The sequence below is a fragment of the Myotis myotis genome, unplaced genomic scaffold, assembly GCF_014108235.1.
Source record: "Myotis myotis isolate mMyoMyo1 unplaced genomic scaffold, mMyoMyo1.p scaffold_m19_p_1, whole genome shotgun sequence".
NCBI classification, from domain to species: Eukaryota; Metazoa; Chordata; class Mammalia; order Chiroptera; family Vespertilionidae; genus Myotis; species Myotis myotis.
This window is the reverse complement of record NW_023416313.1, coordinates 218,746,532-218,760,677: the sequence shown is the minus strand read 5'-3', so window position 1 is coordinate 218,760,677 and position 14,146 is coordinate 218,746,532. Positions and strand designations below refer to the sequence as shown.

General features: G+C 46.4%; 1 protein-coding gene across 13 annotated transcripts in view; it reads left to right on the top strand.

The window, feature by feature from the left end:
- The window catches only part of PPP2R5C (protein phosphatase 2 regulatory subunit B'gamma), a 139,958-nt gene that overhangs the window by 104,409 nt on the left and 21,403 nt on the right, over positions 1–14,146 (top strand). For all 13 annotated transcript variants that reach the window (XM_036316715.1, XM_036316669.1, XM_036316678.1 and 10 more), the window contains 6 exons: positions 2,042–2,152; positions 3,129–3,221; positions 3,304–3,434; positions 8,215–8,274; positions 10,055–10,163; positions 11,802–11,855. In XM_036316715.1, the coding sequence (XP_036172608.1) occupies positions 2,042–2,152; positions 3,129–3,221; positions 3,304–3,434; positions 8,215–8,274; positions 10,055–10,163; positions 11,802–11,855 (558 nt within the window). The remainder of the gene's footprint in view (positions 1–2,041; positions 2,153–3,128; positions 3,222–3,303; positions 3,435–8,214; positions 8,275–10,054; positions 10,164–11,801; positions 11,856–14,146) is intronic.

Below are 14,146 nucleotides of genomic sequence, written 5' to 3'. Positions count from 1 at the left end.
CTCTGCCACCAGGGACACTGAGCCTGCGGCTGTCATCCACCAGCCCCCAATCTCTGGGTGACTCTCTTGGAGTCCCCCAATCATTTGGCTTTGAGGGAGAGGTTAGAAAACCCTAGATCACAAATGACACACTCCTCATAAAGGTCACAGCCTCTGCCTCTCCTCTGTGCTTTCTTAGCCCTAGAAGGCACCCCCTGGAGGTGACAGTGCCCACCCAGGGTGTGGCCTTTCCTTTGTCGGGGGGCAGGGGTGGAAGCTCTCCACGGCCCCTTATTGTCTTGTGCAGGCTTTGGGATCAGGGTGCCTAGAGGAGTACCCTGGGGCCAGTGATTGAGGATGTGCCCACTACCTGGTAACACCTGTCACAGCCTCTGTTCGTTAATCACCTGTTGTCTGGGAGGTCCTTCCTGAGCCCTGTACACAACCTGTTCACAGGTTCCAGACTTCTTTCTCTTTCTACTGTGTCTTAGGAGCTTTACTCGTTTTTTTACTGCAGATGTGTTTTTTTTTGTTTTTAATATTTTTTATTGATTTTTTACAGAGAGGAAGGGAGAGGAATAGAGAGTTAGAAACATCGATGAGAGAGAAACATCGATCAGCTGCCTCCTGCACACCCCCTACTGGGGATGTGCCCGCAACCAAGGTACATGCCCTTGACTGGAATCGAACCTGGGACCCTTTAGTCCGCAGGCCAACGATCTATCCACTGAGCCACACCAGTCAGGGCTACTGCAGATGTTTTACAACTATTAGTTTCTAGATTTCCAATCATTTTTTTCATCCCTCCCCTCACCCCCTGTCCTGTCTCTGCGCCCCATCATAGTTGCTCTGCCGCAGCCCATCCTCCAGATGACACAGAGAACAAACTTGGTGCTCGGGGCTGTTACAGCAATGGCTAAACAAGCAGACATTTTTCTTCATGAAAAATAATGTTACCGTTTGGGGTTCAGAATCAGTAACAGTGAACACAGGATGAGCTGGGTGGTGGCACGTGCTGGACTCTCCTCCACAGATACCTTCTAATTGTCATGGAGTCGGACTCTGGCGTAAGGTCAAGTGTTTCGATTTTGTGCTTTGGGGAGTGATGGGGCCAGGGCTTTTTCTGACCACCTGTAAGAGCCCAACTCTGTAACTGGCAGGTGGCAGGTTCAGACTCCGTAAGGTAGCTGGTCATGAGTGTGTCAATTATGTTGTGCTTTATTTAGAGAGCTATTTTCATATGAACCATACAGGCAGTAAAACACCTATGCTCCAAATAACTGTAGACTTAATACAGAAAACATCTGTTCTAACACACATTGATTCATTTTTATGAAGTTGAAAATAAACGAAGCCGGGATAGGAGACTGGTGAAGGGTGATATGAAGATGGGGATCCAAGAAAGGGGTTAGGAGTCCTATGAGGAAACCATCCAAACCCCAGAGAATTTTCTTCTTAACTGTCAGGTCTCTGGGCACTCAGCCAGGCTGTCCTGTGATGATTCTTGCAGCCTTTCTCTGGGAATGACTTTCTAGCCACACACTCAGAAGTCCCCCGTCTTGACTGTTGCCATCAGTGTTGATTGCAGAGGGCTCTTCATCAGTCACAGGGCGTCCCAGCGCAAAGTGGCATTTGCCATGTATCACTGTCTTCAGTTCTTAACCCCTGCTGCAGGTGGTTTTTTGTTGTTGTTGTTATTGTTGTTTTAATCCTCATTGATTTTTAGAGAGAGAGGGAAAGACAGAGAGGAATATCAATGTGAGAGAAACACATCGATTGGTTGCATCCTGCATGAGCCCTGACCAGAGCCTGGGCCCGGGAGGGACCTGCAAATGAGGTAATGCCCTTTGGTCCTCAGGCCGACACTCTATCCACTGAGCCCAACTAGCTAGGGCTCCTGCTGCAGTTTTGACCAGAATCTCGTTGGGGGCCCACACTGCTTCTGAATTTTGAGAATTCCACTGGAATCAGCTCTCTTTAGAATTACTTAAGATTTTTTTTTAATGTTCTTTGTAAATATTTGTAATGTCCTGGTTATAATTATAGACTCTGTGGATTTTAGTTTGCAGTTAATATGTTTCGAACATTACCACCTTCCTCCAATCCTACGGGAGCAGAATTTGACCCAGAGGAAGACGAACCAACGTTAGAAGCAGCCTGGCCTCACCTACAGGTACTGAACTGGGGAATGGGCCAGAAACAGGCGTAAATGAGATGTATATGTGCGTGGGGTCTTCCTCTGACGCAGGTGCACTGGCCTGAGGGCCTCATCCAGCTGGTTGCAGGTGGACCTCTGATCATACTGGCGTAGGCCTTGCACACCTATATGTACATGAAAATGTTTTAGCAGAAGAGAGAACGTTCAATGGCTTTTCTTTGTGTAGATACTGTATATCAACTATAGAGATATGGAGTTGTCAGCATGTCTTTGATGGAAATGATTACTTTGCTGACAGCCATTGAATTGAGACCTGGAGGACTCACACGGCATTTCCCAGTTTGGGGTACTTAGATTTAATGTGCTCCTGCTATGTGCCCCAAGGCTCACCTGCTGACGAATGCTTTAACTGCTTTCATAGCTCTTGGGAGCATGCCTGTGGGAAGGCACTGAGCCCACTCTGAGCAGAGCCCTGGATTGGGAGGTCTGGGCGGTCCTAGGAGGGGAGATGGAGAGATGAGAAACCCAGGAAGGAGCCAAGCGGGGAACAGACAGAAAAGGAGGGCTGTCTCGGCAGCAGAGCGTTCCCGCCTGTGGCATCTGGGACATCTGCTCACCGAGTCCCAGCTTCTGTCAGCCTGCCTCTCCCAGGGCACTTGGAGGTGACAGGCTACAAATCCCACCCAGAACTTGGTCCCAGCCCAGCTGTGGCTGCTGTGCATCGGGGTCTCTGAGCAGCGTAATTTAAGCACGGGTGACATCCTTTTGTTTAAATGCCATTTAAGGAGATAGTCTGTGGTTCTTAGCAAAAGAAAACAATTACCATCATCAGTTACAATTAAATTAAGCCATGTAATTTAGCATTAAATCTACAGATACATGGCTTTTTTAAGGCTAATATACGAAGACAAGATTCAACTCATGGTGTATTTTTAATCTTCATTCAGTAAAATACCATGTTTTTTGACTCATTTTTGTTTTTCCCTCCTAGCTTGTTTATGAATTTTTCCTAAGATTTTTAGAGTCTCCAGATTTCCAACCTAATATAGCGAAGAAATATATTGATCAGAAGTTTGTATTGCAGGTAAGGCACACATTAGCTGCACCCACAAAAGCCCTGCTTTACGGAGAACCCCAGGTCACTGAGTGTCTTTCTTTTCTTGAAGCTTTTAGAGCTCTTTGACAGTGAAGACCCTCGAGAGAGAGATTTTCTGAAAACGACCCTTCACCGGATCTACGGGAAGTTCTTAGGCTTGAGAGCGTACATCCGAAAGCAGATAAATAATATATTTTATAGGTAAGTCAGCGCGGGCGACAGTTCTCTGTTCGCGGGGTGATGTTTATTTGCATACTGAATGCCCCCACTTCATCATTCCTTTGACAAGTGACCAAAGGGCACGAGTGGCAGTTTCTGAGCAGCCAGCTGGTTGTGTCCAGGTGGCTCCAGTCTGCACCTGCATCTCCGTGCCAGGCTGGGGCTGGCCCGTCCCCCTTCTCCGCCCCTCCCCATGGCTCACTCCCAGCATCTCACCACACACCCTCCTTTATTTCGGTTTTTACTAAAACCAGTGGTTCCCTCTGGAGTGCGGATAGAGTGATCTGTCCAAAGCTGGCTGTGCCTTCCTCCTGCCCTTCCTTCTTTCTTCCCCATTGCATCTCAGTGAAAGCAGGAGTGAGGAGTGGATCTTGAGGAAATCTGAGACTTACATTAGAGGTTTGGAACTGCCCTGTGCACCCAGGGAAAAGGCAGCCCTGCTGAGAGCAGCGTGTGAAGACCCGGCAGCTTTTAGCGGTCACAGCCACCCCCATCTCTAGGCCTGCAGGACCATGGAAACTGGGAAGCTGGTCACAAGAGTTTACGAGGAGGAGGGCACAGCCCCACAGCTCACAAGAGAATGTTCCAAGTACAGTGTTCACCTTGACCCCAGCCCTTCCCATCCCAGTTTCAACACCTTCGTCTCTGCTGCTGCTGCCTCTGAGTCATCCGCTGACCGACACCCTTTGGGTGAACAGGTGTTAAGTCCTGGGTGGGGCCCTGGGTGTCACAGGTCTGGCTCCTCATAGTTGGCTCCCTGCTCAGCTTCGGCTCCTTCCACACCACCACCTGGCAGCCTTGTTTGATCCTCCACGATGTTCTTTTCCACCAGCCCTTCTCCTCAACCTGCCAGGCTTCTGGAAACATCTGCTTGCCAGGAAAGCCTCCCTGGCCTGGCGGATGGGTGCGGTCTCCCTGTGAGGGTAGGCTTTGTGTCAGCTGCTCTGTCACACACCCAGTGCCAGCTCGTGCCCAGCCATGGTGGCACCAAATAAATGTTGATGGATGAAATACTTAATGCAGTTTCTTATCTGGCCCTGGGAGGCTCACTAAATTAGTAGTTTATTCTGTGAATTGTGGCTTCTCAGGAAGACTTACCCTAAGGCCCCCAACTCCAGGATGGCTCAGTGACAGGTCCTAGTGGGGACAGGCACAGTGTGCACATCCCTCAGTGAGACAGTCTAGCAGCAGTGCCAGAGTGAAAATGCCCACCAAGCCGGAGCACTGTCCAGGCCAGGCAGGTCCCTTAGACACCATGACCGAGCATTGGGGGAGAAAAGGGCCAAGGGGATTGGACAGATGGAAACCAACAGCCTCTCTGGTGTTTCTGTCACCGGTTCCTCTCGTTCCGTCACCAGCCTGGCCCTAGTGTACCACCCAGTCCTTGAAGTCTCCGTGGCCTGCACTTCTGCGGTCATCAGGGTGTAATCCTCTCCCTTATCTTCACACTCAGTCGGCACTCCGAGGTCAGAGCTTCCAGTGTGGGTGGGGCTGCCCTCTGAACTCCTTCCAGGTGCCCTGCGTCCATTTCTGTAGCAGCCCCGGGAACGGCGACGCACCCAGAGGGTGATGTGCTCTTGTGCCTGTTCCTGGCTTATGTTCTTGGTGTCACACCTCCTTGTTAACAAGGTCGTTACTTGGCTAGTGTACTTATCTATCAACATAATAGCCATTGTTTAAACAAGAGGTGCAATTGATAGTCCAGTCTTTTAGGTCTAAAAGTAAGCTTCACTGAAGTGGGTTTTTTGTCCTTAAATGTAGGTTTTGTTTGAATAACAGAATCACAAATAACACCCACATTAAAGAATAAAAAATGTCTCATATCTTAAAGAGCTCTGATTTAGAACTGAAATACTTAAATAGGTTATTGAAAAGTTACTACATAGTTTAGGTCAGCTCTCACTAAATGCCCAGTGTGAGAGTGTGGTATTTTTTTTCAGTTATCTTTTCTATAATTATAATTATTAATACATGCAATCAAAAATAAGCATATCATGTAGATTCCATAATTGTTTGAGTCTCCACCCTCAATACCACTTCCTCATCATTTCATGTGAGAAAACAATTAGAAAGGACCACCTTGGGAGAGAGATTCAGCTCATCGAAGTTCTTCCTAGTATCTGATAAGAAAAAGAATATGTCAAACATATTTGCTTCAACTTACTCAAAGTAAGTTGAAGAAGTTCCTGCTTCTATGGTTTCTCATTCTCATCAGCATTTCAGAGATGTGGTTTAGAGAGAGCTGTAGATAGCAGTAACACCTGTTTGGGCAAACAGTGGACCCGGAAGGCTAGGTGTCTGTGGTGGGGCCAGGCTTCAGTCCCCGACTGCTAACAAACCACCCCACATCTGAGTGGCCAAAACCCACAATGTATTCTTTCTCACAATTCTTACACTGGGGCACATGGTGTCCTCGAGGGCTAGGATGGCCGCAGTGGCTCAGGGCAGTGCAACCTCAAGGCTCCATCAGCTCCCAGGAGAGGGAAGGGGGCTGCCAGGGTTTGAGGGTGTGGCCGGAAGTGGTTCGGACCTCCACCCTGTGTTTTGGTCCCAGCCGCTCGTGCCAGGACTGGACAGCACAGACTCAGGGGCAGGAAGTGGTTCCACCTCTTCACAGGAGGGCAGGACTTACCCTGCAGGGAGGAGAGGAACCCATGGGTTTAGAGAGTCGTAATTCCATTGTTGCTGAAAGATGGGCAACCACCTTTCCCCCTCTGCATGGATCTCCCTGGCTTCCCTCCTGTTTTACACCCTGTTTTTTGTCTCCCACTGGAAAAGTAAGAAGGAAAACTACTTTTCTATTTTTTATACCAATTTCAAATCAGGTTAAAGTAATGAGAAATTAAGAATTTACCAATAAGAAAATATTGTTGACTTAGGAAAACAAAATGGCTCATAACTAAAAGTCGTCCCTATTTAAACACTAAAGCTGGTGGAGCCAGATCAGAAGCGGTGCAGGGGCAAGGGGGTGTGCAGGCTCCTCCGTGTCCCGGGCGGGCTGCGAGTCCTCCCAGGTCTAAGTGAGAGGAGTTGTATCAGAAGTTGCTAGGTGGTACTATATGCAAAGCTGTAGCTTTGTGCATTTAAACTATTTTGAATATTTCAAACCAGTGACGCAGAGGGAGCCTTCAGGTTGAGCTTCATGAGGCGGTGGCAGTGAAGGGATATATCTGCTGGTGGCTCAGCCGCTTCCTTCCCGCCCTCATTCCTGCCCAGGCTGCCACGTTCCATTCGTCACTTCCCTGCCCATCTTCATGCTGCCACTAGATCCACTTCCATCTGTGTCACTGTTCTGCTAACCCTGCCACTGTGGCCTCAGATCCGAGTGGGTCTGAGCTGGCCTCCAGTCTCCATGGACCCTGCCCACCTTCCTGCCAGTTGCCCGCTACCCGGTCCAAGTCACAAACCATTGTTCCAGCCAAATGAGTTCTCTCCCCACTCCACACCCCTATCTTTAAAAATCTGTGGGAAGCCTACCTCGGGGCTCAGTTCAAGAACTGACCCCTCAGTGGACTGGCCATCCAGTAGTATATGGGGTGGGCAAAAGTAGGTTTACAGTTGGTAAGGTGGAAAATAATACAATAATTAATACATAATACAAGGATAAATTGTTTTGCATACTCACAACTGTAAACCTACTTCTAAACGCCCTGTAGATGTGTTAGGCCCATCCTGAAGGATTATTTTACATCCTGTGGGTGTTTGGCCAAGTTTCCAAAGACAATAAAATTGGAGTCACATTCTTTATAAATCACAAACTCATTTTTGGCTTAGAGCATATCTAAACTAAGTTTCCATCTGGTAGGCAGGAACCGTTTCTTACACTCCTCACTTCAGCCGAATCAGCCCGAATGTTGGTGGCAAACTTTTTTTCTGCCAGGGGCCATTTGGATATTTATAACATCATTTTGACCATACAAAATTACCAGCTTAAGTGTTAGACTGTTATTTTGGTCAAACATTTAACTCACCCCTAGTGCCTTGGCAGGGCCAGACCAAATGATTTCTCAGGGCCAGCCGTTCCCCACTCCTGGTTTTGACTGACTAACCCCAGGAGAACAGGTGTGAGTCAGGGGCCGGTGGTTCCTGAGCAGATCCTGTGGAGAAGAGACATCTTCCTGTTTTGTGTCCCTGTTCCCGCTCATTGCCCCAGTTTATTCGGTGACGTGTTTGAAGTATCGGATGGATGGATGGCAGGCTGGGTCCCAGCAAGAGGATCAAGGTCTTCAGGTTGCCCTGTGCAGGAGGGGCTGCAGGGAAGCAGCGCAGGGGTGGGGCGGGGCAGTGTCAGAGGAAGCAGCAAGGCGGCCCAAGTGGTCAGGAAAGAGCTTCTACCTTTGTAGAGACTAAATATTGGAGGCATCAAGATTAAGATGTCCACTTATGTTGAAATGCAGCAAAAAAAAAAAAAAAAAATGAATTAATAGAGGTGTGAGTGGATGGATCTGATAAGGCAAACATCAAAATGTTCATTGTAAAGTCTGGGTGGTTGAAACACGGGTGCTCACTGTAAAATTCTTCCAACTTTTTGTTTGAAAACTCTCAGAATAAAATGTTGGGGGAATTTTTGAGTGGCAGGCTACAAGGAGTTTATTGATGACAAGAAACAGTGCCCCTGGGATGGTTTTATAAAATCGATGTGCTTATTGTTGCCTGGCTGCGTGATTTCCCCCCTAAAAGCACCGTTTCTTAGTCAGAGGATTTTAGTCTTCCCAGCTGTTATTTCACTGTCTAATTCTACGTGACAAATTGCCTTTTCCAGGTTTATTTATGAAACAGAGCATCACAATGGCATAGCAGAATTACTGGAAATACTGGGAAGGTAAGTTGTCTTTGTGTTATTGGTAGCGATTGGCTTTAGATGGAATTTATAGCAGAATGATCCAGTTCATTAAATTCAACCACCCACTCCCCAAAGCAAGAAAACTTAAACCATTCTCTAGAACTTAAACAAGATCTCACTTATGGAAGAGTTCAGGAGCTCTTGGATGAGAAAAGCTAGATGACAAGTGTCTTCCATTTGTGGGGTTCAGTATGTAGACTCCACCTCCTACACCTCAGGAGCATTCTGTGGAAACACAAGTTCAATTGTTTCCTCAAAGGCAATGCTAAAAATAGTCACATTAAGGTTTATATTTGACACTTAGAAGAATAGATCATTTATTATACATTTGAGGAACTGAGTAAATACTAATATTCCAGATTGTTTTGATTTATGAATTTTTCATATATACTTACAAAATAATTAACATTTCATAAACTTTTATCTTAATGCAAGTAAAGTTCTTGCTTGCTGTCATTTTTTACATTGTTGACTATACATTGTGTGGCAGGCCTCCTAACCCACCATTTCCCAGAGTCCTCTGGGTTCAGTGGCTCCTCTCTTGGGGATTCCATGCACATTGACAGCTAGAGGTTCTGAGGAGTCCTGCAGTGAAAAGTGCCTGTAGGTTTTTGTTTAATGGTTTCCAAAACTACTAAGAAACTTTTCTCAAAGAATGCTGGTCATCCTGTGGCTCTGTGGGCCTGCCCTATAGTTCTGAGAAAAATTATACTTGCTGTTGTAGATATAATTTGAAAAAAAATGTTAGTCCTCATGGAGATTTCTACTTCGACTAGTGTCAACACACTAGGTGGGTCTCTCTCCCTCGGTAGAGCATAGTGAGCGGTTAGGTGGGTGTCCCTTACAGGCTGTATGACCGTGGCAAGTTACTTACCACTCTGCATCTGTTTCCTCATCTGTGAAATGGGAAGATAAATTTGATTCACTTGCTGGGTCGAGAGGCAAGGTGAGCTGTCTGCGGTGCCCAGCGCAGCGCACACAGGCCTCCGTGCCCTCCCACGGCTAGGCTTGACTACTCTATCCTTCCAGAGGAGGCATCTGATCTTGAGGGTCCCCCCAGGTGAAGAGCATATCGTCCTCGATGGCCACTTAAGACTAACGCTGCCTGCAGGGCCCCTGTCCCTGAGGTTCATGAATGATGGGGGAACAATTTAGAAAATGCTTTAACTGCTTTCATAGCTCTTGGTAACATTTACCTGCAGCTGTGTAATTATAAAAACAAGTGGATAAACTACTTGATGTGAGAAACAGAAACTTTGGTTTGCAGGTTAAGACTAAGACCCTCCTTTCTTTGCAGAAGGGAACGAGTTTCTTGCTGATTTTTAACCAAAACCGTTCTGTGCACTCAGCGTTAGAATAATGAGCCAGACTTTCTCCTGGAAAGTGAATTCCTAAGGATGGGTGAAGGCCAAGGGAAAGTTCTGGGTGGGGGCACCCTGAAGCTGGGGGTGCCAGCTGAGCTGCCTGGTCTTCGTGGCCTAAGGAAGGAGGTTTTATCCCCAGAGACTCCCACTGTTCTGGGTAACACCCTGTAAATCCAGAAATTTAAAATTGCCCTGTAGTTACAGAGACAAAATTAACCTTGAAGGTATTTAATTTTCTTTTAAATTTCTGCTGATACTCTCCTTTTTTCTGAAACGCATCTTTTTGCTTGCTGGTTTTCATGATAAAAACCAAAACGGGGAAAAAACAGCAAGATACTTTTTTTAAATCTGGAATTTGTAAATATTCAAACTGTACATGAATTCTGTTTTCACAGTATAATTAATGGATTTGCCTTACCACTAAAAGAAGAGCACAAGATTTTCTTATTGAAGGTGTTACTACCTTTGCACAAAGTGAAATCTCTGAGTGTCTACCACCCCCAGGTAAGGGCCTCAGTCGTGCCAGGGGCTCGGTAACAGGCGGTCTTCCCAGAACATTACTGAGCCCCGAGGCTGAGTCCATCCTGTTAATTGGGAGTGCTCCTTTCTTATATCACATTACTGACTCAGGTACCAAGGCTCTGGTAGTAAATGAACGAACAAGGGGGTAAAGAGATTCCTTTTAAGAAAATCAGAAAAATCTCAGGAGTAGAGAATTTCACAATGAGTTTTAAGCATAGGAAAGGGAGGAACAGGCTTGAAAAGAGTCGAAGAAGACTTCTCAGAGGAAATTTGTCTGTAGTATCATTTATAATCTAGCACCTTAAAGGAAAATATACCTGTACATAGCACCTGTACGCCGATAGCCACAACTTCGTAAAAATCTATTTACAGTTATACTGAAAAGTAGGTCCATATGTGGTCACTAACCACTGCAGGTACCCAGGAGATCTGGTTTTTCCTTCACTCTTATTCTTCTAAGGTCCATGTAGACAGACCTCAGCGAGGCTGATGGCAGGGTGCTGGATTTGGGCACTCCCACCTTCAGTAGCCAGTGTGTTCCAGAAGCTCTGCTCTGCAGGGCCCCACTTAGGGAGTTTGCAGTGAGGGCTAAATTGCAGAAAGAACTGTTGACCCCTGAACAACTCTGGCTTGAACTGTGGGGGTCCCCTCGGCTTGGATTTTTTTCAATTGACTCACATAGTTCAGACCCATGTTTAAATTGCCACGCATCCAAAACAGAAACCATCCCCTCACGCCACGATATTTTGAATTTAATTTTTAAAAAGTCAATTTGCAATGAATATTACAAAAATAAATATATATGACAATTCGGGTGTTCTTGAATATTTTCAGCTGAAAATTCTCATGAAAAATGATTTTAAGTTGGTCAGGGCTACCACTTAGGGAAAACATTTTTTTTATAGACTCGCGGGCGTGTGAGGAAGGTCCGCCTCTTGCGTCTACAGATGCTTATGGCGTACAATGGGTAAGGGTCAACTGGCAGTAGGGAGCCCGCGTGTGCGGAGAATCCACGTGTGCGGAGGGCTGGCTTGAGTTACACGTGGATTTTTGTGTGCAGGCATTGGCCCCAGCCTCTGCGTTGTTCAAGGGTCAACTGTATATTCTTCAGATGATTCTAATGACATTGGCCTCCTGGGAAATATTTTGCTTAGAGTTTTGTTTGTTTGTTACTAACTGGTAAGATCTTTACATTCAGCCCCCTTGATGTCATATTAATTGTCCTGTATTAGAAATCAATATACTTCAGAGATTGAAGGTGGAACCAGATTTTAATTCGGTTTTTCCCATTTGTCATATTACTTGTTTGTTAGTCTCCAAAAAACCACAGGAAAAATCCCCATCAGACCTGGGCTGACATATTGGTGTTAGCCCAAAAGACAGCTTCCTGATTTTCTCAGCTTTCCGTTGTACCCTCTGCAGTTGATGAGGAGGAAGAACCTGTGCTGGCCTGCAGTGGGGCCCATCCCACCTGGTTGGGGACACCCTCGGGCAGCACCTGAGCGTGTCAGACCCTTGTCTCAGCAAAGGAAATGTTCACAGTGATGCTAGGGTCCTAGAAACCTAGCGGCATTTCCATGTTAAAATGAAACGTTAATTCTTTTCTCCTTTACTTGTCAGCTGGCGTACTGTGTCGTGCAGTTTCTGGAGAAGGACAGCACCCTCACGGAACCAGTAAGTGGTCCTGCGCTGCCCTGTCACCAAGCGCCCCCACACACACAGCGTACTCAGTGTCGACACCCCACTGTCTGCTCAGCACACAGCTGTTCAGCTCTTTCCTCTTCAGCTATAGGCCTAATGACACTGAGTTCACTCGTGTTATGGGTTTTCCAGGTGTAGTCCTTTAGTGACAGGTCCCTGGACTGTAGGGGATTTATGCCACAATGTCACCTTGTCCCTCACTGTACTTGGAACTCAGAGTGCTGGGCAGTTGTCACCTGTAAGTTGTATGCAGCTTAACACTCCCCTCTTGGTTTAGCAGCACATGTAACTGACTTCAGTCAGAGGGACTATCGTGAGGGTTCTAGTGCTGTTGTGCCAAAGAGGCTTTGCTGTCAGTAACAGTCTTTCCCCATAAGAGGGTAACTGTTTCCTGATCATTGCTTCATAAGTGAATGCACATTGCTGCCATTCAGTGCTTAGATTTCTCAATTTCTTGGCATTTAATCTCTATTAAAAATACAAAAGCTATTGTAGCCTAGATTAACATAATCGGGCATGTCAGGTGTCAGGGGAAGCGTTTGAAGAAATTTTAACAGCTTTGTTGAGATATAATTCACATACCACATAATTCACCCATTTAATATATACAGTTCAGTGGGTTTTAGTACGTTATGCTATTAATTTTTTTTAATTTTATATATATACGATAAGCCCGTTGCACGAAGATTCGCGCAATAGGCCTTCCTTCTCCTGGCTGCCGGCACCAGTTTTCCTCCAGCACCCGGACTCTGGCCGGAGCGGAGAAGCCAAGCCTCTTCAGTCTTCAGTCTTCAATCCTCACTCCGGCCGGAGCCTTCAGTCTTCGCTCTGCGCCTGAGTATGCAAATTAACCACCATCTTTGTTGGGTTAATTTGCATAGTCACTCTGATTGGCTGGTGGGCGTAGCAGAGTGACACCAATTTGCATGTTTCTCTTTTATTAGTGTAGATGTTCACAGTAGGGGCCTGGTGCACATAATTCATGCACTGGGGAAGGGGGCTACTCACCCTGGCCTGCGCCCTCTCGCAGTCCAGGATCCCTGTCACAGTCTGGGGCTCTCACAGTTCAGGACCCCTTGCTCCTTACGGCCCGCCTGCAGCAGAGGCAGGGAGGCTCCCGCCACCACCGCTGAGCTCGCCAGCCATGAGCCCAGCTTCTAACTGATCAGCGCTCCCCCTGTGGGAGCGCACTGACCACCAGGGGGCAGCTCCTGTTTTGAACGTCTGCCCCCTGGTGATCAGTGCAAGTCATAGTGACCAGTCGTTCCACCGTTTGGTCGATTTGTACATTAGGGTTTTATTATATAGGATTTTGTTTTTTCAGAAAAGAAAAGAGAGAGGAAGAGAGAGAGATAGAAACATCAATGATGAGAGAGAATCATTGATCAGCTGCATTCTATATGCTCCCTCCTGGGGAATGAGCCTGGCATGTATTCTGAGCAGGAATTGAACCATGACCTCCTAGTTCATAGGTTGACACTCAACCACTGAGCCACACCGGCCGGACTGTTACTAAGTTTTTATAAATTGAGGTAAAATACATATAACATAAACTTTGCTGTTTTAATTGTATAATTCATTGGCATTAATGACATTCACAAAGTTGTGCAATTTTCACCATTGTTTCCAAAACTTTGTCATTACCCCAAACAGAAACTCTGCACACGCTCAGTACTAACTCCCCATTCCCCTCCCCCAGCCTCTGGTGACCTCTGTTCTCCTTTTGTCTCTATGAATTCCCCACTACAGGATTTGTCCTTCTGTGAGGCGGTTTCTCTCAGCATAATGTCGTCAGGGTCCATCCGTATTGTAGCAGGTGTCAGAATTCCATTTCTTATTATAGCTGAATAATATTCCATTGTGTGGATGGACCAGTTTTTGTCTATCATTCATCTTTCAGTGGCTACTGTGAATAATGCTGCTATGAACATGGGGCATACAATAACTCTTTAAGTGCCTGCTTTCAGTGTCTTTGGGTGTACACCCAGAAGTGGAATTGCTGGATATTATGGTAATTCTAGGGTTAGGTTTTTGAGGAACCACCAAACTGTGTTCTCCACAGCGGCACACCATGTTACATTCCCATCAGCAGTTTCTCCATTGCCCATTCTTTTTTCTTTTTTTTTTTTTTTAATAAGACAGACCCTGCTTTTTGTTGGGGTGGGGGGTGGTTTCTATGTTTTTTTGTTATTATTAATCCTCACCTGAGGATACGTTTTCCATTGCTTTTCAAAGAGAATGGAAGGTGGGGGGGGGGGGAGAGA